This window comes from Petromyzon marinus, chromosome 64, assembly GCF_048934315.1.
Source record: "Petromyzon marinus isolate PM22_M1 ecotype Great Lakes invasive population chromosome 64, UKy_Petmar_22M1.pri1.0, whole genome shotgun sequence".
NCBI classification, from domain to species: domain Eukaryota; kingdom Metazoa; phylum Chordata; class Hyperoartia; order Petromyzontiformes; family Petromyzontidae; genus Petromyzon; species Petromyzon marinus.
Window position 1 is genome coordinate 14454165 of NC_133730.1, and position 26444 is coordinate 14480608.

At 43.7% G+C, this 26444-nt stretch overlaps 1 protein-coding gene across 1 annotated transcript in view; it reads right to left on the reverse strand.

Moving 5' to 3' along the window:
* Window positions 1-509: 509 nt before the first annotated feature.
* Window positions 510-26444, reverse strand: part of LOC142906386 (uncharacterized) — an 80164-nt gene continuing 54229 nt past the window's right edge. The window contains exons 2-3 of the mRNA XM_076054043.1: window positions 12444-12594; window positions 510-2932 (exon numbers count right to left, since the gene is read on the reverse strand). Of these exons, the coding sequence (XP_075910158.1) occupies window positions 1638-2932; window positions 12444-12594 (1446 nt within the window). The 3' untranslated portion in view covers window positions 510-1637. The remainder of the gene's footprint in view (window positions 2933-12443; window positions 12595-26444) is intronic.

The following is a 26444-nucleotide window of genomic DNA, read 5'->3' on the forward strand; positions in this document are numbered from 1 at the left end:
CAGCTAAAAAATGGTGCACGTTTATTATAAATACGACATTCTCAAATGGTTTCGAAATTAAGTGTCTTATCAGCAGAATCGTGCAGAGTTTCTGCCGAACATACACAGCATTAGTTCCTAAAACACTTTGGCAGAGTTGGTGTCAATGCCCGGGAAAGGAACATTAATGGTGATTTTGTGGAAAGTCAGGTGAAATGGGTGGTTGGTCAGACTGACCAGCACCCTGTGCTGTGTGGATCGCTCGTGGTTCTGGCCACCAATCGCCAAGCAAATTGGTTGCAGAGACTTCCACGTGTAGAGTGACTTCAGTTGTGTGCAACCGAGTTGCGCAACTGCTTGCACCGGCTGTGGCCGTGTGCGGAAAGCTAACTCGGGTCAAACCTGGGTTTCGAAGCGCGGTGTAGCGTTAACCATGACACTACCGCTCCCGACAATCACACACACGCGAAGATCGACACCAAATACGTGCTCTGTTGCACCGCACAGCAACTCACACGCACACTGCAGTGTCCAATAACAACACAAATGTATTAATCATGACAACCACCTGCTCTGCCACTCAAAGCAATGTCCATCACATGGCCATCAACGCGACACATATAGTTCATCACGGTCACCCGACCAGCAGGAGTCACGTGTGTGAGCAGTCCGTGAATGTCGCCGGGCTATGGTGATGCAGTGGTGTGGGTTGGACAAGAGGCGGATGATGATGTCTGTCGTGGAAATCTGTGGAGCGGCACGGAACAAAAGTGGGACGGGTGGCCCAGTGTGGAGCAGGAGCCGCTCGGCTGGGACGAAGGTGGGGAGGAATCCACTGATCCGGTGGAGGCGTGGGGAGGAGGGCGGGACGCCGCGTGAAGCGCGACTCGTGGGAGTGGTGCCAGGCAGAAGGGGCACCTGGGACTCCGTACGCGGGACCCCGGCCGTTGCACCTGGGCTGGGGGGGGATCCACTGCCCTGCAGGTGGAGCGAGGCGGGGGGGAAGGTGCTCTCGGTCTGGGTGGTTGGGACGAATCAATGCGGATGGAGTTGAGGATTCGAGAGGAGGTTTGCGGAGGCGGGGAGGAAGGCGGCTGTTGCGGGACTTGCGGTAACGCTGCTGTGAAGAACAGGGAGCAAAAGACTCGTGTGCCGGGCCCGGTCTGGTATCACGGTGGCGTGGAGGAACCCAGGGCTCTGGTGGAGGTGGAGGCAGGTGGAAAGCAGGGAGCTCCCAATCCTGGGGGTTAGCTTGATTACTCATGGGTGGAGGTGATGGTGCGAGTGGCGGTGGTGGCGACAGTGGCAGTGGAAGCGATGGCAGAAGTGGAGGTTGAGGCAATGGCAGGAGTGAAGGTGGAGTCGATGTCAGCAGTGGGGGTAGAGTTGATATCAGTGGTGGAGGCAATGGCCTGAGTAGAGATGGAGTCGATGGCAGCAGTGGAGTTGAGGATTCGAGAGGAGGTTTGCGGAGGCGGGGAGGAAGGCGGCTGTTGCGGGACTTGCGGTAACGCTGCCGTGAAGAACAGGGAGCAAAAGACTCGTGTGCCGGGCCCGGTCTGGTATCACGGTGGGGTGGAGGAGCCCAGGGCTCTGGTGGAGGTGGAGGTGGAGGCAGGTGGAAAGCAGGGAGCTCCCAATCCTGGGGGTTAGCTTGATTACTCATGGGTGGAGGTGATGGTGCGAGTGGCGGTGGTGGCGATAGTGGCAGTGGAGGCGATGGCAGAAGTGAAGGTTGAGGCAATGGCAGGAGTGAAGGTGGAGTCAATGTCAGCAGTGGGGGTAGAGTTGATATCAGTGGTGGAGGCAATGGCCTGAGTAGAGATGGAGGCGATGGCCTGAGTAGAGGTAGAGGCGATGGCCTGAGTAGAGGTGGAGACGATGGCATGAGTAGAGGTGGAGGCGATGGCCTGAGTAGAGGTGGAGGCGATGGCCTGAGTAGAGATGGAGGCGATGGCCTGAGTAGAGGTGGAGGCGATTGCCTGAGTGCAGATGGAGGCGATGGCCTGAGTAGAGGTGGAGGCGATGGCCTGAGTAGAGGTAGAGGCGATGGCCTGAGTAGAGGTGGAGGCGATGGCCTGAGTTGAGGTGGAGATGATGGCATGAGTAGAGGTGGAGGCGATGGCCTGAGTAGAGATGGAGGCGATGGCCTGAATAAAGGTGGAGGCGATGGCCTGAGTGGAGGTAGAGGCGATTGCCTGAGTGGAGGTGGAGGCGATGGCCTGAGTAGAGGTGGAGGCGATGGCCTGAGTGGAGGTGGAGGCGATGGCCTGAGTAGAGGTGGAGGCGATGGCCCGAGTGGAGGTGGAGAAGATGGCCCGAGTGGAGGTGGAGGCGATGGCCCGAGTAGAGGTGGAGGCGATGGAAGCAGTGGAGGTGGAGTTGATATCAGTGGGGGAGGCGATGGCCTGAGTAGAGATGGAGACGATGGCCTGAGTGGAGGTGGAGGCGATGGCCTGAGTAGAGGTGGAGGCGATGGCCTGAGTAGAGGTGGAGGCGATGGCCCGAGTGGAGGTGGAGGCGATGGCCCCAGTGGAGGTGGAGGCGATGGAAGCATTGGAGGTGGAGTTGATATCAGTGGGGGAGGCGATGGCCTGAGTAGAGATGGAGGCGATGGCCTGAGTGGAGGTGGAGGCGATGGCAGCGGTGGAGGCGATGGCAGCGGTGGAGGCGATGGCCCGAGTAGAGATGGAGGCAATGGCCCGAGTGGAGGTGGAGGCGATGGCCCCAGTGGGAGCGATGGCCTGAGTGGAGCTGGATTCTTCAGGTGAGGAGCACAGCTCTGCTTGGTGCCGGGGCTGTTTCCCCTCCCCTGCGCCCGCCGCTTTCGTCTCCGCGCCGCGGCCATACGAGCCCGGGGACTCGGTGCTCGGCCGAGACCTCCACCTTTCTTTCTCTGCAGCGCCCGGGAAATCTTCCTCCTTCCGGTCCTCATCCTCATTCTCATCGCTCTCTGCAAAAGTTACGAAAAACATCAACGGCATCATTAGCTGAATCTCCCTGCTCCGTGTCTGTGAGTGCGTTGTGACCCTGGGGACAGACTTGCGAGTTTGTTTTTTACGTTTTTGAGCCAGGAGGCCAGGATTGGGAAAAACTTGGGCCACTTTTCATCCAGGCAACTGGAGAGCAGCACAGACTAAGTCTTACTTACCAAACATTTAAACTAACAACAGCATACTATTTGGTTTCTTTCGGTAAAGTCACGTAGATAGAAAAATAACTAATAAAGTGAAACCTTGGATTGCGAGCATAATTCCTTCTGGAAACGTGCTCTTAATCCAAAGCACTCGTATATCAAAGCGAATTTCCCCCATAAGAAATAATGGAAACTCAGATGATTCGTTCCACAAACCAAAAATACTGTATTCATGTAAAAATATTAATACAAAATACCTTTTTATATTTTTATTATTTAATATAAAGTAATCAAATTTATTAATTACATTTAATCGTGTCTGGTGTGAGGAATACGAGATAGATGGTTATTGTGTAGGACGACTTTCACTTGCAGTACAGTTACTAAAGAACAGTCACTACACATGGACACAAAATAAAAAAAATGCTTTACGCACACACACGTATTCACAACACTACAGTACTGTAGTAAACAGTACACACGTGGTCACAACACTATAGTACTGTAGTAAACAGTATACACGTGGTCACAACACTATAGTACTGTAGTAAACAGAATACACGTGGTCACAACACTATAGTACTGTAGTAAACAGTACACACGTGGTCACAACACTATAGTACTGTAGTACACAGTATACACGTGGTCACAACACTATAGTACTATAGCAAACACAGTATACACGTGGTCACAACACTACAGTACTATAGTAAACAGTATACACGTGGTCACAACACTATAGTACTGTAGTAAACAGTACACACTTGGTCACAACACTATAGTACTGTAGGAAAGAGTATACACGTGGTCACAACACTATAGTACTGTAGTAAACAGTATACACGTGGTCACAACACTATAGCACTGTAGTAAACAGTATACACGTGGTCACAACACTATAGTACTATAGTAAATAGTACACACTGGTCACAACACTATACTGTAGTAAACAGTATACACGTGGTCACAACACTATAGAACTGTGGTAAACAGTACACACGTGGTCACAACACTATAGTACTGTAGTAAACAGTATACACGTGGTCACAACACTATAGTACTGTAGTAAACAGTATACACGTGGTCTCACCACTATAGTACTGTAGTAAACAGTATTCACGTGGTCACAACACTATAGTACTATAGTAAACAGTATACACGTGGTCACAACACTATAGTACTGTAGTAAACAGTATACACGTGGTCACAACACTATAGTACTGTAGTAAACGGTATACACGTGGTCACAACACTATAGTACTGTAGTAAACAGTATACACGTGGTCACAACACTATAGTACTGTAGTAAACAGTATACACGTGGTCACACTATAGTACTATAGTAAACAGTATACACGTGGTCACAACACTATAGTACTATAGTAAACAGTATACACGTGGTCACAACACTATAGTACTGTAGTAAACAGTACATACTTGGTCACACCACTATAGCACTGTAGTAAAGAGTATACACGTGGTCACAACACTATAGTACTGTAGTAAACAGTATACACGTGGTCACAACACTATAGCACTGTAGTAAACAGTATACACGTGTTCACAACACTATAGTAATATAGTAAACAGTATACACGTGGTGACAACACTATAGTACTGTAGTAAACAGTATACACGTGGTCACAACACTATAGTACTATAGTAAACAGTATACACGTGGTTACAACACTATAGTACTGTAGTAAACAGTACACACGTGGTCACAACACTATAGTACTGTAGTAAACAGTATACACGTGGTCACAACACTATAGTACTATAGCAAACACAGTATACACGTGGTCACAACACTACAGTACTATAGTAAACAGTATACACGTGGTCACAACACTATAGTACTGTAGTAAACAGTACACACTTGGTCACAACACTATAGTACTGTAGGAAAGAGTATACACGTGGTCACAACACTATAGTACTGTAGTAAACAGTATACACGTGGTCACAACACTATAGTACTGTAGTAAACAGTATACACGTGGTCACAACACTATAGTACTGTAGTAAACAGTATACACGTGGTCACAACACTATAGTACTATAGTAAATAGTACACACGTGGTCACAACACTATACTGTAGTAAACAGTATACACGTGGTCACAACACTATAGTACTATAGTAAATAGTACACACGTGGTCACAACACTATAGTACTGTAGTAAACAGTACACACGTGGTCACAACACTATAGTACTATAGTAAATAGTACACACGTGGTCACAACAATATACTGTAGTAAACAGTACACACGTGGTCACAACACTATAGTACTATAGGAAATAGTACACACGTGGTCACAACACTATACTGTAGTAAACAGTATACACGTGGTCACAACACTATAGTACTATAGTAAATAGTACACACGTGGTCACAACACTATACTGTAGTAAACAGTATACACGTGGTCACAACACTATAGTACTATAGTAAATAGTACACACGTGGTCACAACACTATACTGTAGTAAACAGTATACACGTGGTCACAACACTATAGTACAGTGGTAAACAGTACACACGTGGTCACCATACTATAGTACTGTAGTAAACAGTATACACGTGGTCACAACACTATAGTACTGTAGTAAACAGTATACACGTGGTCACACCACAATAGTACTGTAGTAAACAGTATACACGTGGTCACAACACTATAGTACTATAGTAAACAGTATACACGTGGTCACAACACTATAGTACTGTAGTAAACAGTATAGACGTGGTCACAACACTATAGTAGTGTAGTAAACAGTATACACGTGGTCACAACACTATAGTACTGTAGTAAACAGTATACACGTGGTCACAACACTATAGTACTGTAGTAAACAGTATACATGTGGTCACACTATAGTACTATAGTAAACAGTATACACGTGATCACAACACTATAGTACTATAGTAAACAGTATACACGTGGTCACAACACTATAGTACTGTAGTAAACAGTACACACTTGGTCACACCACTATAGCACTGTAGTAAAGAGTATACACGTGGTCACAACACTATAGTACTATAGTAAACAGTATACACGTGGTCACAACACTATAGCACTGTAGTAAACAGTATACACGTGGTCACAACACTATAGTAATATAGTAAACAGTATACACGTGGTCACAACACTATAGTACTGTAGTGAACAGTATACACGTGGTCACAACACTATAGTACTATAGTAAATAGTACACACGTGGTCACAACACTATACTGTAGTAAACAGTATACACGTGGTCACAACACTATAGTACTGTGGTAAACAGTACACACGTGGTAACAACACTATAGTACTGTAGTAAACAGTATACACGTGGTCACAACACTATAGTACTGTAGTAAACAGTATACACGTGGTCACACCACTATAGTATGTAGTAAACAGTATACACGTGGTCACAACACTATAGTACTGTAGTAAACAGTATAGACGTGGTCACAACACTATAGTACTGTAGTAAACAGTATACACGTGGTCACAACATTATAGTACTGTAGTAAACAGTATACACGTGGTCACAACACTATAGTACTGTAGTAAACAGTATACACGTGGTCACACTATAGTAATATAGTAAACAGTATACACGTGGTCACAACACTATAGTACTGTAGTAAACAGTATACAAGTGGTCATAACACTATAGTACTGTAGCAAACATTACAAACGTGGTCACAACACTATAGTACCGTAGTAAACATTACACACGTGGTCACAACACTATAGTCCTGTAGTAAACAGTGTACACGTGGTCACAACACTATAGTACTATAGTAAACAGTATACACGTGGTCACAACACTATAGTACTGTAGTAAACAGTATACACGTGGTCACAACACTATAGTACTGTAGTAAACATTACACACGTGGTCACAACACTATAGTACTGTAGTAAACAGTATACACGTGGTCACAACACTATAGTACTATATTAAACAGTACACACGTGGTCACAACACTATAGTACTGTAGTAAACAGTATACACGTGGTCACAACACTATAGTACTATAGTAAACAGTACACACTAGGTCACACCACTATAGTACTGTAGTAAACAGTATACACGTGGTCACAACACTATAGTACTATAGTAAACCGTATACACGTGGTCACAACACTATAGTACTATAGTAAACAGTATAAACGTGGTCACAACACTATAGTACTGTAGTAAACAGTATACACGTGGTCCCAATAGTATAGTACTATAGTAAACAGTATACACGTGGTCACAACACTATAGTACTGTGGTAAACAGTACACACGTGGTCACAACACTATAGTACTGTAGTAAACAGTATACACGTGGTCACAACACTATAGTACTGTAGTAAACAGTATACACGTGGTCACACCACTATAGTACTGTAGTAAACAGTATACACGTGGTCACAACACTATAGTGCTATAGTAAACAGTATACACGTGGTCACAACACCATAGTACTATAGTAAACAGTATACACGTGGTCACAACACTACAGTACTGTAGTAAACAATATACACGTGGTCACAACACTATAGTACTATAGAAAACAGTATACACGTGTTCACAACACTATAGTACTGTAGTAAACAGTATACACGTGGTCACAACACTATAGTACTATAGTAAACAGTATACACGTGGTCACAACACTATATTACTGTAGTAAACAGTATAGACGTGGTCACAACACTATAGTACTGTAGTAAACAGTATACACGTGGTCACACTATAGTACTATAGTAAACAGTATACACGTGGTCACAACACTATAGTACTGTAGTAAACAGTATACACGTGGTCACAACACTATAGTACTGTAGTAAACATTACACACGTGGTCACAACACTATAGTACTGTAGTAAACATTACACACGTGGTCACAACACTATAGTACTGTAGTAAACAGTGTACACGTGGTCACAACACTATAGTACTATAGTAAACAGTACACACGTGGTCACACCACTATAGTACTGTAGTAAACAGTATACACGTGGTCACAACACTATAGTACTATAGTAAACAGTATACACGTGGTCACAACACTATAGTACTATAGTAAACAGTATACACGTGGTCACAATACTATAGTACTATAGTAAACAGTATACACGTGGTCACAACACTATAGTACTATAGTAAACAGTATACACGTGGTCACACCACTATAGTACTGTAGTAAACAGTATACACGTGGTCACAACACTATAGTGCTATAGTAACAGTATACACGTGGTCACAACACCATAGTACTATAGTAAACAGTATACACGTGGTCACAACACTATAGTACTGTAGTAAACAATATACACGTGGTCACAACACTATAGTACTATAGTAAACAGTATACACGTGGTCACAACACTATAGTACTGTAGTAAACAGTATACACGTGGTCACAACACTATAGTACTATAGTAAACAGTATACACGTGGTCACAACACTATAGTACTGTAGTAAACAGTATACACGTGGTCACAACACTATAGTACTGTAGTAAACATTACACACGTGGTCACAACACTATAGTACTGTAGTAAACATTACACACGTGGTCACAACACTATAGTACTGTAGTAAACAGTGTACACGTGGTCACAACACTATAGTACTATAGTAAACAGTACACACGTGGTCACACCACTATAGTACTGTAGTAAACAGTATACACGTGGTCACAACACTATAGTACTAGAGTAAACAGTATACACGTGGTCACAACACTATAGTACTATTGTAAACAGTATACACGTGGTCACAACACTATAGTACTATAGTAAACAGTATACACGTGGTCACAACACTATAGTACTGTAGTAAACAGTATACACGTGGTCCCAACACTATAGTACTATAGTAAACAGTATACACGTGGTCACAACACTACAGTACTATAGTAAACAGTATGCACGTGGTCACAACACTATAGTACTGTAGTAAACAGTATAGACGTGGTCACAACACTATAGTACTATAGTAAACAGTATACACATGGTCACAACACTATAGTACTGTAGTAAACAGTATAGACGTGGTCACAACACCATAGTACTATAGTAAACAGTATAAACGTGGTCACAACACTATAGTACTGTAGTAAACAGTATACACGTGGTCACACTATAGTACTATAGTAAACAGTATACACGTGGTCACAACACTATAGTACTATAGTAAACAGTATACACGTGGTCACAACACTATAGTACTGTAGTAAACAGTACATACTTGGTCACACCACTATAGCACTGTAGTAAAGAGTATACACGTGGTCACAACACTATAGTAATATAGTAAACAGTATACACGTGGTGACAACACTATAGTACTGTAGTAAACAGTATACACGTGGTCACAACACTATAGTACTATAGTAAACAGTATACACGTGGTTACAACACTATAGTACTGTAGTAAACAGTACACACGTGGTCACAACACTATAGTACTGTAGTAAACAGTATACACGTGGTCACAACACTATAGTACTATAGCAAACACAGTATACACGTGGTCACAACACTACAGTACTATAGTAAACAGTACACACGTGGTCACACCACTATAGTACTGTAGTAAACAGTATACACGTGGTCACAACACTATAGTACTATTGTAAACAGTATGCACGTGGTCACAGCACTATAGTACTATAGTAAACAGTATACACGTGGTCACAACACTATAGTACTGTAGTAAACAGTATACACGTGGTCCCAACACTATAGTACTATAGTAAACAGTATACACGTGGTCACAACACTACAGTACTATAGTAAACAGTATGCACGTGGTCACAACACTATAGTACTGTAGTAAACAGTATACACGTGGTCACAACACTATAGTTCTGTAGTAAACATTACACACGTGGTCACAACACTATAGTACTGTAGTAAACATTACACACGTGGTCACAACACTATAGTACTGTAGTAAACAGTGTACACGTGGTCACAACACTATAGTACTATAGTAAACAGTACACACGTGGTCACACCACTATAGTACTGTAGTAAACAGTATACACGTGGTCACAACACTATAGTACTATTGTAAACAGTATACACGTGGTCACAGCACTATAGTACTATAGTAAACAGTATACACGTGGTCACAACACTATAGTACTGTAGTAAACAGTATACACGTGGTCCCAACACTATAGTACTATAGTAAACAGTATACACGTGGTCACAACACTACAGTACTATAGTAAACAGTATGCACGTAGTCACAACACTATAGTACTGTAGTAAACAGTATAGACGTGGTCACAACACTATAGTACTATAGTAAACAGTATACACATGGTCACAACACTATAGTACTGTAGTAAACAGTATAGACGTGGTCACAACAATATAGTACTATAGTAAACAGTATACACATGGTCACAACACTATAGTACTATAGTAAACAGTATACACGTGGTCACAACACTATAGTACTGTAGTAAACAGTATACACGTGGTCCCAACACTATAGTACTATAGTAAACAGTATACACGTGGTCACAACACTATCGTACTGTAGTAAACAGTATACACGTGGTCCCAACACTATAGTACTATAGTAAACAGTATACACGTGGTCACAACACCATAGTACTGTAGTAAACAGTATACACGTGGTCACAACACTATAGTACTATAGTAAACAGTATACACGTGGTCACAACACCATAGTACTATAGTAAACAGTATACAAGTGGTCACAACACTATAGTACTATACTCGTCTTGCAAAACACTCGCAGACCAAGTTACTCGCAATCCAAGGTTTCACTGTAGATCACGACGTTTCGATCGTAACACAAGCAATCGTCTTCAGGTGAAATAATACAGCAGGCGGACTGCTGAGACAGGAAGAAATGTAGCGAGAGAGCTACTGCAACCAAAGGTTACACTATATACGTTTGTGGTGGGATTTGCAAGTAAATGTAAGATCGCAGAGCAAGCATACCCCGGCTAATCCCTCGGCTACTCCGAGGGGGAGTGGGAGCGGAGGGGCTTCCGTAACGGGCGAGATAGTGGGGGTGACATTTACAGAGGGTACAAGCTGATAGAAAGAAGATCAAACTCAGCAAACTTAGAAATGTAATGCAACTCATTGAGTCGGCCAACACAACAAATAATACTTTGCCTGGTTGATCACCGTCCTTCTCTGCTTGTGTGTCTGTGTGTCTCCCTGTTGTGGGGAGCGGTGGTGCAGCTGTTAGCGCTACGCTGCGTATGAACCTGGCGACCCGGGTTCGATTCCCGCTCACGGCCAACACCAGTGACGATTATCTGAACCGGTCCCGGGCCTCCCCTAGGTCGACTCAGCCTCAAATGAGTACCTGGTGCGGTGTGTACACATCGCCACTGGGGAGACAAAGGCGGTCGGGCGTGGTGCTGGCCACCCACCCCCTCGTGTACTGTTCCGGCCTTCATAGGTGCTCGCTAACAGCACTTGCCCCTACAGTCTGTGCAGGCTATACGGGGGATCTTTGTGTCTCCCTGTCTGTGTTTGGTCTCTCTCTCAAATTTAGTTTCACCTGATGACGACTGCTTGGGTTGCAATCGAAACGTCGTATTCTATTATTTATTTTATTTTCTTTCTACGTGACTTTACCGAAAGACCATTGAGTAACAACAGTGTTTTTAATAATCACAGCTAAGAGACACACAACAACATTATAGTTTCTATTAAACATAACATTTTAATAACATGTAAAAAAAATACTTTAAATCTCATCACTGCTCCTCATACTCAATCCGTGATCAGTGCCGGATTATCATCGGAACAAAATAATCATTAGCTGGGGGCCCCGCACTTTCAAGGGCCCCGTGCTAAATGATCCCACGCTATAAATCCCGGTTCAGTGATTCTGTACTTGCTCTATTACTATAGTAAAATTACAATTACTTTACAATGCAAGTTAAAAACTTCGTGTTTTATAATTGTGTTTTTTTATTTATTCTGGGCACCTTTATAATATAAGCTACAGGACCCGAACGAGCTTAATCCGGCACTGTCCGGGATACTGTTCCAGTGCCCAACCAGGCTGTTGAAGACACCGTGAGTGGAGTTGAGGGGGATCGGTGGAGGTGTGAAGGCGGCGAGTGATGCCGACGGGCTGCGAGGGGGTCATCCGAGAGGGTGCCCAGTGGGGAGATGAAGCCATGAAATCGCTCCACGTGCAGGTGCTGGGTGGATTACTGCACAGCGGCATCGTGGGAGGTGGCGACGGGTCGTGTTGGTCTCTACCCACTAGTGGATTGACCATGGCTGATGGTGGTGATGATGATGGATGTTGCTCACTCACTTGGCGACGTATGAAACGCCAGAGATGCACGGCGATGTGCAGGGTGTTCAGCAGCATGGTGGAGCTGATGGCCTCCTTGCAGCCGCTGTACAGCTGACCTACAGCGTGGAGCAGAGCAGGGAGCGCGCTGTCCACTATGGCCTGGCAGCTGCTGCTCAGCTCACCCATAGCCTGCAGGAGGGCAGGGAGCACGCTGTCCACAATGTCCTCACTGTGGCTACTGAACATCGGTCCCCAGGTGGCGACCCCTGCTGATGCAGAGACGTTCTTCACGAGTCCCGAGTAGTTGATCGTGGTGGTGTTGGAGCCGTTAATGTCCGAACCCCCACGCCGAGATCCTCCGAGGAGCTCCACCATCGGCTGCGTGAGCAGCAGAACCACAGTGAGGACAGCCGTGAAGATCGCCATGGTGGTGGTGGTGGCGAAGGTCTCTGAAGAACTCGAAGTGGAGGAGCAGCGTGGGGCGAGGTGGTTTCCTCTCCAAGAGCCGACTCCACTCTGACCTCTGCCGTGACGTCACCGGGCCATGACGTCACCGTGACGTCAGAGGTTTCCACGGCTCTTACGTCATTATAGCATTTGGAACGTGGCTGTGCAATGGAACATCAACACGTGATGCACTACAACACTGTATTGTTTATAGAATTGTAATACAATACTAATTATTCACATCTGAGACAGAACATCGGCAGAGGAGGGAGCCTCACTCCTCACTTCTCCCAACCAGCTTAAAAGTCGCTACGAATCTTAACAGCGTTCATTGAAGCTCTGTGGATGTGTAGGCCTTACTTTAACATATATTTCTGTGACCAGTCACAAGCTAATCCCTTAGCTATTTCAATGCTAAATTACTAGTTGCCTCCGTGGATGTGTAGGTTTTTACTTTAACATAGCCATTTCCGTGACCAGTCACAAGCTAATCCCTCAGCTATTTGCACAAGCTAATCCCTTAGCTATTTCAATGCTAAATTACTAGTTGCCTCTGTGGATGTGTAGGTTTTGACTTTAACATAGCCATTCCTGTGACCAGTCACAAGCTAATCCCTTAGCTATTTCAATGCTAAATTACTAGTTGCCTCTGTGGATGTGTCGGTTTTGACTTTAACATAGCCAATTCCGTGACCAGTCACAAGCTAATCCCTCAGCTATTGATATGTAAACCCCTTTGTCAAGGTGCCTTACTTCTCCCAACCAGCTGAAAAGTCGCTACGAATCTTAACATCGTTAATTGAAGCTCTGTCGTCCCGACAGTACTGTACCTTTCACCTAAAGACGGCCGCTTGCGTTGTGGCCAAAACGTCGTGAGAATTTTATTGTGTTTTTTTATTATTTTATTCTCATTCTACGTGACTTTACCGAAAGAACCAAAGAAAATAAAATAATAAAGATATAAAACAATAAAATTCCCCAAATCAAAATTCATATACTGTTGATTTATTCACTCCATCTCCGCAGTGGACACTGCCGATTGTGTTCCTTCCTTAGCTCCCATTCCCACGTTAGTCTCGACCACCGGCCGTCATCACTTCAAGTTGTGTGTCCTGCATCACCCCACCTTTCTAAACTAAAATTACGTCCTTAATTATATGAAGTCATATGAAGTCCAATTGACTTGTCCGTCTTCCAGTATCAGTGTAATTCTTAGGATGTGCATCATCTCTACGCTTCCTTGTGCATTTCTAAACATTGGTTCTATTTTCCGTTTGTGATGCATCTGTTTGAAAAAAAACGTTCTGCTTAAGGCATATGGCTCAGTTACGTTTCATTATTAAGTTAAGATAACAATAAGCACTTTGTTCTGCCCTGATACACCTCTCTTAATCATTTTCATCCGTCTTCCCCTTCAACAACCGCCCTACGTGTAGATGCACTTCTGTGTTTTCAAGGCTGTGTCCCTGTTCTTTTTGCGTTCAGTTTGTTATTCCCCCGCACCTCCAGTAAAGCATGGTTGGCTGCGTACGGTGCGAAAGAAGTTCACCATGCAAACATACGCTGCGTTGAAAAATGATTCTACTGACTGCAGACCAATCCTGGACAGAGTTCTCAATACGAGTGCAATATCGAGGGTACAGATCAATACCAACTGAACACAGATGCTAATTCATGGACGGGTGGCAACTCTAGCCATGCCCATGCAAACATACACAACATCTTGACCATGAATCGCCTATGCGGCAGATTAAATGTCAAGCATTATACATTGAATTTCGATCTACTTTTGTTCGTTTTGATTTATTTTGGCGCAGTTTCAAGTAAGTATTTTTAATAGAATTATTGTATTGCCATTTACTGTATAATTGTGATAATAGACCAAGCACTGAGACATTGCCCAGGGTTGGTCTACAATCGAAAAGGTTGCAACCCCATAGCACACCCTCATGTGTTCCAGTGTTAACACATCGTATGTTTGTATCTTGAAATTCTTTCGCACCGTACGTAGCCCACCGCTCCCCCCACCACACACGTGCACAGCAGCTCCAGAGAGCGACTTTTGGGTCAGAGGTAGCCGCATTGTACTGGGGCCGTCCATAAATGAGGGGGGGGTTGAGAAATGTGACGTCACATCAAAATGCGCAACTTTAAATAACTATAGACAACACGTTCTACGTAATTAAATAGACTTTTTAATAAATATTTTCTCCTACAACATCAGAGTGCAGCGCCACATTAAATAAGCACCACGATGACAATAGTTTAAAGCGATATGAAGCATGCTTTATTTTTGGGGGGGGCACAGCTTTGTACCGTCATATTTGAGGGGGGGCTCTGACTCTTTGTGACGCCGCGTGACGATGGGAGGGGGGGTCAAAAATCGTCTAAAATCGCGTGACGTCATTTATGGACGGCCCCCACAGCGTGAAATAGCGCAACAAACCGAACCCGCGTACAGCGAGGGAAGCCCTGGCTGGTTTATCATTCATTAATCTCCAGTTCAGTCACAAACGAATCTCTTAGAGCCGAAGGCGCGATTCAGTATCACGTTGGCATGCCGTGTCAACCCGTACGGGGTTACCCCGTATTGGTGTACAGGGAGATTGAGTTCTCAGGTCCATACGGCTTACTAGAGCCGTTTCAAAACGGGCAAAACAATGTTTTGTGTTTCTCCCCTTGTGATGGGATTTTGTAGGATGAACGTTGAGATTTGTAAGGGGCACGGGGTGACCAATAAGGTCTGAATTGGTCTGTAATAAGAGAGGCAATGGTTAGGGGGTGACAGGTGTGCGTTGGCACTGCGTGCCACGTCGCGTTGTCATACAGCTGACACTCCGATGAGCAATGATTCGGCGACGCACGGTGCCAAAGGGGCCGTCCATAAATGACGTCACGCGACTTCTGACGATTTTTGACCCCACCCCCCCATTGTCACACGGCGTCACAAAAAGTCAGACCCCCCCCTCAAATATGACGTCACAAAGCTCTGGCCCCCCTCCCACCAAATAAAACATGCTTCAAATCGCTTTAAACTATTGTCATTGTAGTGCGTATTTAATGTGGCGCTGCACTCTGATGTTGTAGGAGAAAACATTTATTTAAAAGTATATTTAATTAAGTAGAACGTGTCGTCTATATTTACTTAAAGTTGCGCATTTTGATGTGACGTCACATTTCTCACCCCCCCCCCCTCGTCACACATCGTCACAAATGTCTGATCGCCCCCCCCCCCAGGTGCGTGACGTCATTTATGGACGGCCCCAAAGACGTTCAACATTCGTGCGTATCCGCCGTGATGTGGGGCGAAGTAATATTCTAATCTTATTATCCGCGATGCCTGCAGGATTAGCTTTTTTCTTCTTCGTCTTCCAAAGCAGATTATTAATGAGAATATTGATGGAATTTCCCCCAGTGCATGTTGGCTGGGGAAGGGCTGTTTAAGACCCGCGGTGAACCCGCTCATCTCCACGTATCGGCATGAAATGATAAAATCTCAGATTTTCGGAAGCGCGTTCGTTTCAAGTGGATGCTTGTTGTCAACACCGCCATATTGACAGCACTCGCAATCATCCCATACTCAATTGAAACTCTTCTTAAGTAATTGCTTATTGTGTTTAGTTCCTTGTCCTTATCTCATACCTCCGATTAGCACGGTGGGCTACGTACGGTGCGAAAGAATTTCAAGATACAAACATACGATGTGTTAACACTGGAACACATGAGGGTGTGCTATGGGGTTGCCACCTTTTCGATTGAAGACCAACCCTGGGCAATGTCTCAGTGCTTGGTCTATTATCATAATTATACAGTAAATGACAATACAATAATTGTATAAAAAATACTTACTTGAAACTGCTCCAAAATCAATCAAAACGAACAAAAGTAGATCGGAATTCAATGTAAAATGCTTGACATTTAATCTGCCGCATAGGCGATTCATGGTCAAGATGTTGTGTATGTTTGTATGGGCATGGCTAGAGTTGCCAACCGTCCGAGAAATAGCATCTGTGTTCAGGTCGTATTGATCTGTACCCTCGATATTGCACTCGTATTGAGAAATCTGTCCAGGTTTGGTCTGCTATCAGTAGAATCATTTTTCAACGCAGCGTATGTTTGCATGGTGAACTTCTTTCGCACCGTACGCTGCCAACCATGCTTTAATGGAGGTGCGGGGGAATGACAAACTGAACGCAAAAAGAACAGGGACACAGCCTTGAAAACACAGAAGTGCATTTGCACGTAGGGCGGTTGTTGAAGGGGAAGAGGGATGAAAATGATTAAGAGAGGCGTATCAGGGCAGAGCAAAGTGCTTATTTTTATCTTAACTTAATAATGAAACGTAACTGAGCCATATGCCTTAAGCAGAACGTTTTTTTCAAACAGATGCATCACAAACAGAAAATATAACCAATGTTTAGAAATGCACAAGGAAGCGTAGAGATGATGCGCATCCTAAGAACAACACTGATACTGGAAGACGGACACGTCAATTGGACTTCATATGCAAATTAAGGACGTAATTTTAGTTTAGAAAGGTGAGGTGAGGCAGGACACACAACTTGAAGTGATGACGGCCGGTGGTCGAGACTAACGTGGGAATGGGAGCTAAGGAAGGAACACAACCGGCAGTGTCCACTGCGGATATGGAGTGAATAAATCAACAGTATATGAATTTTGATTTGGATAATTTTATTGTTTTATATCTTTATTATTTTATTTTCTTTGGTTCTTTCGGTAAAGTCACGTAGAATGAGAATAAAATAATAAAATGACACGATAAAATTCTCACGACGTTTTGGCCACAACGCAAGCGGCCGTCTTTAGGTGAAAGGTAACTGTCGGGACGACAGAGCTTCAATTAACGATGTTAAGATTCGTAGAGACTTTTAAGCTGGTTGGGATAAGTGAAGCACCTTGACAAAGGGGTTTACATATCAATAGCTGAGGGATTAGCTTGTGACTGGTCACGGAATTGGCTATGTTAAAGTCAAAACCTACACATCCACAGAGGCAACTAGTAATTTAGCATTGAAATAGCTAAGGGATTAGCTTGTGACTGGTCACAGGAATGGCTATGTTAAAGTCAAAACCTACACATCCACAGAGGTAACTAGTAATTTAGCATTGAAATAGCTAAGAGATTGGTTTGTGCAAATAGCTGAGGGATTATCTTTATTATTTTATTGTTTCCCTTCTACGTGACTTTACCGAAAGAACCAAGAATATAGTATATGAATTAGATCATTTATTTATTTTGCTAACTTTACAATTAATCGTACATTTTAATTGTACTAGTTTAATGTCTTCAGGTTTAGTTTCTAATTCTCTAGGATAAAACAAGTTATTTTGTCAAAAAGAATGACGTTAATTGGCGCATACATTGAAAGTGCAATTTTAAATGAACCGTGTCAGTCTTCAAATACTGTTCTGGTTATTCCCACCTTGTTGGTGTCCCTATTGTCTCCTGCACCCACTAACAACGGAGTTATTGTTGGGATGGAGAGAAGCACAGCCAGCCAGGAAACTCGAGACATAGAATATATTAATAGCAGCATGACTTACACTGCTACAGCAGCGAGGTGGTCATGTAACTATTTACATTCTCTGTGTCGCAAACATTAAATGGCAACTAATCTTTCCGTGGTACGCTTGTCCCCACGATTTGAGGACCAATTCCTTAGCGAAGGATTTACTACCAATTGAAGGATGATACAAGTGAAATGTGAAGTGGTAAGATTGATCTTAGATCATTGCAAGCCAATCCCAGATTCTGAGTGCGGAGTGACTCGGCAGGGCCGACGGCGTGAGCCTGGCACCTTGGGAGTTGTCATGGTCAGGGAGCAATGAAGCCGCGTTACCGGTTGTCTTAGTTTTGGGGAATTCTGTGTCCAGAACTCTGATCCACAGTAACGATGAAACAAACACAATGTAGAAAAAAGAACAGTTGCAAATGTTGCAGGAAATTGAAAGGCATTTTATTACAAAAATCATTACCATTCACACAAACAGTATAGTATTATAGTAGTTCGAAAATTAGACTGTAGAAAATAGTCATGTGTAATGATGAAAAATACTTGAATATAACATTTATCATTATCTTATTAGAATATATGAACGTGTAATGGCAAATTAAAACGATGCGATACGATTTGACAATCCTTTACAGCGATACACTTAATCCAGTGAAGTTGAATGTGAACGCTGAAACACGTAAATATTACTGAACATATCGTGAATAGAAGAAACTGATTTAACAAAATATCCATACAATTAAAACATCAATGAAGCAGGTTGCTGGAATGGATGCTCCAGGCGCCACTCTACGCATGAGTGGTGCCAGTGGACTGAGAGGCCGTGCCAGGAGTCGCTGTCGCTGGCTGCTCAATGACCACCACCCTCTCGGCCGCTGCAGGGAGGGCGCTGCGCTGAGCCTTGAACTTCAGCTTCCCGTCTTCAGTCATGCAGCAGCTCACGCTCTGCGGGTCCACGTCCCTGGGCAGCTGCGTCTCCCTGTGGAACTCCTGGCAGCTGTGGCTGTAGCTGCCGCTGCTGACTTCTCCGCTCTTCACCTCGCGCCGTCCGGCCACCACCAGCTTGTCTCCAGACACCTTCACGGCCAGGTCCTGTGGGGAGAAGTCCTGCACGTCCAAGGACGCGACAAACCCGCCTCCCTGCTTCTGTGGATCTTCAATCTGGAACCCACTGCTCACGGCCGGCTGCTGCAGCAGTGCGTCTCCGAGGCTGCCCGGAGCCCGCGTGTGGCTGCTGAGCTGATCGACTCCACGGAAGATTCTCTCCATCCTCTCGATCTCGCTCCTCATGTCTCGCTGCAGCTGCTGGAAAATACTTTCACCGCGGGGGTTCCAGACCGGCCAGCCTGGCCAGACGCTCCTCTCCATCACGTGCATCGCAGGGAAGTAAACACTGAGGGCCATGCTTGTTGATGTGCTTCACAGTGAGGCTCGCTTCAGCTGTGAGCGCTGCTCCCTCCTCCGCCGATGTTCTGCCAGTGCAGCTATAGGAGCTGCTTTTATAGCCCTGGCAGTAGCTATGAGCAGATGCCAGGGGGAGCCAGAAGCGTCCAGAATGACGCAGCTGCTCCCAGGGCTTCCCTCATCCACAGCAAATAGCAGTGACTCAAACCTGGGGTTCAGCTGTGTGACGTCTTCTCTAAACTAAAAATGATATTTCCATTGGAAACAAGCAGGCAAGACACAACTTTAATACACTATAGTACACCAGGACAGTGATATTTTGAAATGTACATATTGTCAATGAGAAAACGTGGTGTGCATTTGTGTAATTCCTTCACGTAAAGTCCTGGTCACAAAAGCAAAGTTTATGGGGAATAATAATACCCATTTTATATAGTTTTGAGGCATAAGCAATTAGAAAATAACACTTACTACCCAGGAACAAAAATCGTGTTACATAGTGAATTATCAGTGCAGAGCGAATTCCATGGCAGTAAACTGCTCACAGACTGCAGCCCGAGACACGAGTCACGCTCTTGATTCTGTGCGGATGGAGGAAGCCCCTGGGAGCAGCTGCGTCATTCTGGACGCTTCTGGCTGCCCCTGGCATCTGCTCGTAGCTACTGCCAGGGCTATAAAAGCAGCTCCTGTAGCTGCACTGGCAGAACATCGGAAGAGCAGGGAGCAGCGCTAACAGCTGAAGCGAGCCTCACTGTGAAGCACATCAACATGGAAGCATGAGATGTCCTTAATTAACGCTAAGACACATTAATCAAAAACGCTAAAACACCTATTAGCAACATCAGTAAGGATGAGCGCTTTGAGCTTCCTCAATTAAAAAAGAGAGAGGACATCGTCATCCTCTCAGCCGACAAGGGCGATGTCACTGTCATCATGGAAAAAAAAACACATACAATAACAAAATTCAGGACCTACTGAATGATTGTAGCTATACCAAAGTCAATAGAGATCCCACCAACCGCCTTGATACAAAAACCAACAATATCATCACTGATTCAACATCTTTAATCGAACCAACCAAGCGGCTTTCCTTAAAACCCTCTGCTGCTAGACCACACAGATTTTATGGCTTACCAAAAATCCATAAAGAAGATACACCACTTCGTTCTATCATCTTCATCATTAACTCACCCACCCACAAACTGGCCCGATTTCTGTCTGAGACCTTACAACCATTCACTGGTAAGACCACCTCAGCTGTACTTAAATCAGCTCACTTGGTATCGTTAATTAAGGACATCTCACTATCTCCAGGTGATTTGCTTGTCACTTTCGATCTAGTATCGTTGTTTACCAAAGTTCCTGTGCCTGACACCATTACAATCATTGAAGATGTGGTCCAACAAGGATTGAATGCTGATGTACCGGCCCTGGTTAGACACTGCCTCACCAACACTTACTTCACCTGGAATGGAACATTGTACAAACAAGTTGAAGCTACCCCAATGGATTCGCCCTTATCTCCAGTTGTAGCCAATGTTTTCATGGAAAAATGTTTTGAGACGGATGCCATCCAGGCATCCACCCTACGTCCTTGTCTAAGAGGTACATAGATGACACGTTCGTCATCTGGCCACATGGCCTACCAGCTCTGGGCCAATTCTTCAACCACATCAATTCCATACACCCAGCCATCAGATTTACCATGGAGGTGGAAAAAGATGGAAAGCTACCCTTTTTGGATATCTTAATTAAAAGGAGACCTGACGGTTCAATGAGCCACTCTGTCTACAGGAAAGCTACCCATACAGATGCTTACTTGAAACCGGATTCCCACACCATCCATCCCAGAAGAACTCCCTCATCAAGACTCTATACCATGGAGCCCAATGCATTCCGACCAGGAACACATTACCAGTGAACTCAAACACGTACACCAGGCTCTCAGGGCTAATGGTTACTCCGACTACACAATCCGCAAAGCCATCACTCCAGTCATGAAGAAGGATCCTCTTGTGGAGCCACTCAAAACCATCACCTTACCCTACATTGCAGGGGTCACTAAAACGATCTCCAAAATCCTGAATAAACACAAGATCCAGGTCCGATTCAACACAGTACATAAAATCCGTGATCTGGTTCCATCTGTAAAAGATGCTGTTCCAGACATACAGTACCCGGGTGTTTACAAACTAAAGTGCCTCTGTGGTAGTAGCTACATTGGAGAAACCAAACGACATATCTCGGACCGCATCCGCGAACATAATGCAGACTTGAAACACATTAGAACGAACTCCTCCGCCGTGGCAGATCACTGTTATAATTCAGTGGGCTCACATGACATTGACTTCTCAAAGACGGAGGTTCTGTGCAAGCCAACCGGCTACCATGAGAGATTCGTTCATGAGGCTATCCACATATACAAGCACAGAGACAATTTCAACCGAGAAGATGGATTCTGGCTTAGTAACCATTGGAAAGATGTTTTAAACCATTGCGGTTCTTAATTAATCATTTTATGGTGATCTTCAGACGGCAGCTCTTTCACTGGCATTGACTCTTAATACTTCTCACACCACGGTTAATGGTATGGTTTATAACATGATTATAACAGCGCCTCGCAGCTGTTTCTCTCCTCCCTCTGTACCGACCATGGATGGACTCATCCGTCTGAACGGGGCTGGTAGCTGTCCGTGGTGCTGATGTGGAGGGTAAGAATCCACCCATTTTTTCGCCATATAGCATCGTGATATATAACGACTTATTGTTGGTAGCTCAGCTGATTGGAGAATATATAGAGTTTATTGTTAACATTGAGGTAGATTATATTTTAGTTTTTTTTTATCTGTTTACTATATGGTATTCATTATATAGTGTAGTGCATACCCAGTTGCTGTTATGAGCTCTGCTTATTGAAGAATATATTGAGTACATTTATTATATTGATGTTATTTGGACTCAGGTTTTTTCACATCGGTTTACTGTATGATATTTGAGTTGTTGCATCCCCCTTTTTGCATCCTTGTACGAGGTGCCTCGGTGGATGTGTAGGCTTTGACTTTAACATAGCTATTTCGTTTACCAGTCACAAGCTAATCCCTCAGCTATTCAATGCTAAAATCTCTTGTTTGATTTGTACTAGGTGCCTCTGTTGATGTGTAGGCTTTGAATTTAACATATCTATTTTTGTGACCAGTCACAAGCTAAATCCGTCAGCTATTTCAATGATAAATTCTCCTGTTTGATATGTTAACCCCTTTGTCAAGGTGCCTCTCTTCTCTCAACCAACTTAAAAGACGCTACGAATCTTAGCAGCGTTCATTGGAGCTCTGTCGTCCCGACAGTCACAAGCTAATCCCTCAGCTATTCAATGCTAAATTCTCCCGTTTGATTTGTACTAGGTGCCTCTGTGGATGTGTAGGCTTTGACTTTAACATAGCTATTTCTGTGACCAGTCACAAGCTAAATACATCAGCTATTTCAATGATAAATTCTCCTGTTTGATATGTTAACCCCTTTGTCAAGGTGCCTCTCTTCTCTCAACCAGCTTAAAAGACGCTACGAATCTTAGCAGCGTTCATTGGAGCTCTGTCGTCCCGACAGTTTTTTGTTCCTTCACCTGAAGAAGGCCAATTGTGTTGTGGCCGAAACGTCGTGAGAATTTAATTGTTATATTTTATTATTTTATTCTCATTCTACGTGATTTTACTGAAAGAACCAAATAAGATGAATCCTTGCAGTCACGAAAGCTTCAAATCGAAAAATGTCCTTAATTAACGCTAAGACACATATTAATCAAAAACGCTAAGACACCTATTAGCAACATCAGTAAGTATGTGCGCTTTGAGCTTTCTCAATTAAAAAAGAGAGAGGGCATCGTCATCCTCTCAGCCGACAAGGGCAATGTCACTGTCATCATGGAAAAAAACCCATAAAATAACAAAATTCAGGATCTACTGAATGATGGTAGCTGTACCAAAATCAATAGAGATCCCACCAACCGCCTTGTTACAAAAACCAACAATATCATCACTGATTCAACATCTTTAATCGAACCAACCAAGCAGCTTTCCTTAAAACCCTCTGCTGTTAGACCACCCAGATTTTATGGCTTACCAAAAATCCATATAGAAGATACACCCCTTCATCCTATCGTCTTCATCATTAACTCACCCACCTGCAAACTGGCCCCATTTCTGTATCAGACCTTACAACCATTCACTGGTAAGACCACCTCAGCTGTACTTAAATCAGCTCACTTGGTATCGTTATTTAAGGACATCTCACCATTTCCAGGTGATTTGCTTGTCAGTTTCGATCTAGTATCGTTGTTTACCAAAGTTCCTGTGCCTGACACCATTGCAATCATTGAAGATTTGCTCCAAACTGGAATTGAATGCTGATGTACCGGCCCTGGTTAGACACTGCCTCACCAACACTTACTTCACCTGGAATGGAACATTCTATAAACAAGGTGAAGTTACCCCAATTGGTTCTCCCTTATCTCCAGTTATAGCCAATGTTTTCATGGAAAAATGTTTTGAGACAGATGCCATCCAGGCATCCACCCTACGTCTTTGTCTAAGAGGTACATAGATGACACGTTCGTCATCTGGCCACATGGCCTACCAGATCTGGGCCAATTTTTCAACCACATCAATTCCATACACCCAGCGATCAGATACACGATGGAGATGGAAAAGGATGGCAAATTAACATTCTTGGATGTTTTAATCGTACAGAGACCAGATGGCTCAATGGTACACTCTGTCTACAGGAAAGCCACCCATATGAATGCCTAACAAAACCTGACTCCCACCACCATCCATCCCAGAAGAATTCTCTCATCATAACTCTACACCATAGAGCTCGATGTATTTCCGACCATCACCGCCTAGCCAGTGAACTGGAACACGTACACCAAGGCCTCAAGATGAATGGATATTTAGACTACACAATCCGAAAAGCTATCACCCCAACCATTGGGAAGGAACCATCTGAGGACCCAATCAAAACCATCACCTTGCCATACGTAGCAGGGGTCACCAAAAATATTTCCAAAATCATGAGCAAACACAAGATCCAGGTTCGATTCAACACAGTACATAACATTTGTGATCTGATCCCATCTGTGAAGGATGTGATCCCTGACATGCAATACCCCGACGTCTAAAAACTAAGCTGCGTCTGCGGCAGTAGTTACATTGGGGAAACTAAGTGACATGTCTCGGACCGTGTTCGTGAACATAAGGCAGATCTGAAACACGGTAGGACCAATACCTCAGCCATGGCTGATCATTGTTTTAATGCTGTGGGCATACACGAAATTGATTTTTCCAAGACGAAGTTACTCTGCAAACCCACTGCTTATCAGCAAAGATTCGTTAATGAAGCCTTCCAGATGGGTTAACACAGACACAATTTCAACCGACTTGGGTACAAACTGACAAATCATTGGAAGGACGTTATTAACCAGTTTAAGTCATGACGGGCCATGATGTTCCCAGCCTACCACCTTCTGATATTAGTTGTTTTTTTCGGCTCTCTGATTTTTTACATTAACAGATGTCATTTCTCACTAACACAGCTACCTCGTGTGCCATCCTCGAGGCTGCTGCTTCAGGATCTCCCATTAACATGCTAATCTCTCACATTAACATAGCCACCTTGGCGCACTCGCCGTGAAGGAGTCTCGGCGATCTTGCATTGACATGCTAATTTCTGCCTGGCAGCCCTGTGATTGGTGGAAAGCCCACCACCGCCGCGGTCGCTACCCACCACTTGCATTGGCATTGGCTGCTGACATTTGGGCCACGCCCTTTTCAAACCTTTATACCTTTATAAGCAGTTGTTTTTAGCAGCTAACCCCACTTTTCCTGATGACGACCGCTCGTGTTGCGATTGAAACGTCGTGATATTTTTATTATGTTTTCTTATTTTTTCTCTCTACGTGACTTTACCTAAAGACCCAAACAATATGAATTCCTGCAGTCATGAAAGCTTTGAATCAAGGTTGATTAAATGTCAAGTATTGGAGATTTAATTCTGATACAATTATGTTAGTTTTTTATTGATTTTGGCGCAGTTTCAAATAATTATTTTTATATCAGTATTTACGTAACTACACTCGTTTACATTCGGCTGTACTCAGCTCACCATTCCTTTGAACTAATAAAAAACTTCTGCTTAACAATTATTAAACATCCTCAGTTGTGTGTCATTAGGTTCAGTATACAAACTGGACTAACAACATTTGGTTTTATGCAACAAAAACTTTATTTCAAAATGTATTTTTTAAAAAGTGTACTGACGAAAGCAACAAATTAAACGTTCTAAATTATATTGTACGTGTACTGCATACAATGTTAACAGTAAGAGCTCAAAGCAGGAACGTACATGTACGCCAGATAACTATATTCGTGTGTAAACAATAAATTGCTTACAATATTGTACTTAATGTTGCCCGGTGAAATTAAACATTCTAAATCTAATGAGTCGCATTGTAAATAACATCCTACAGGCTGTTAATATTACTGTTTAGATACGACACATTACATGTCTTTAACATTCTCATGAAGACAAATTACAAAATGCATGACATTGTATCACACTGAATTCCAGCACGAATACTGTT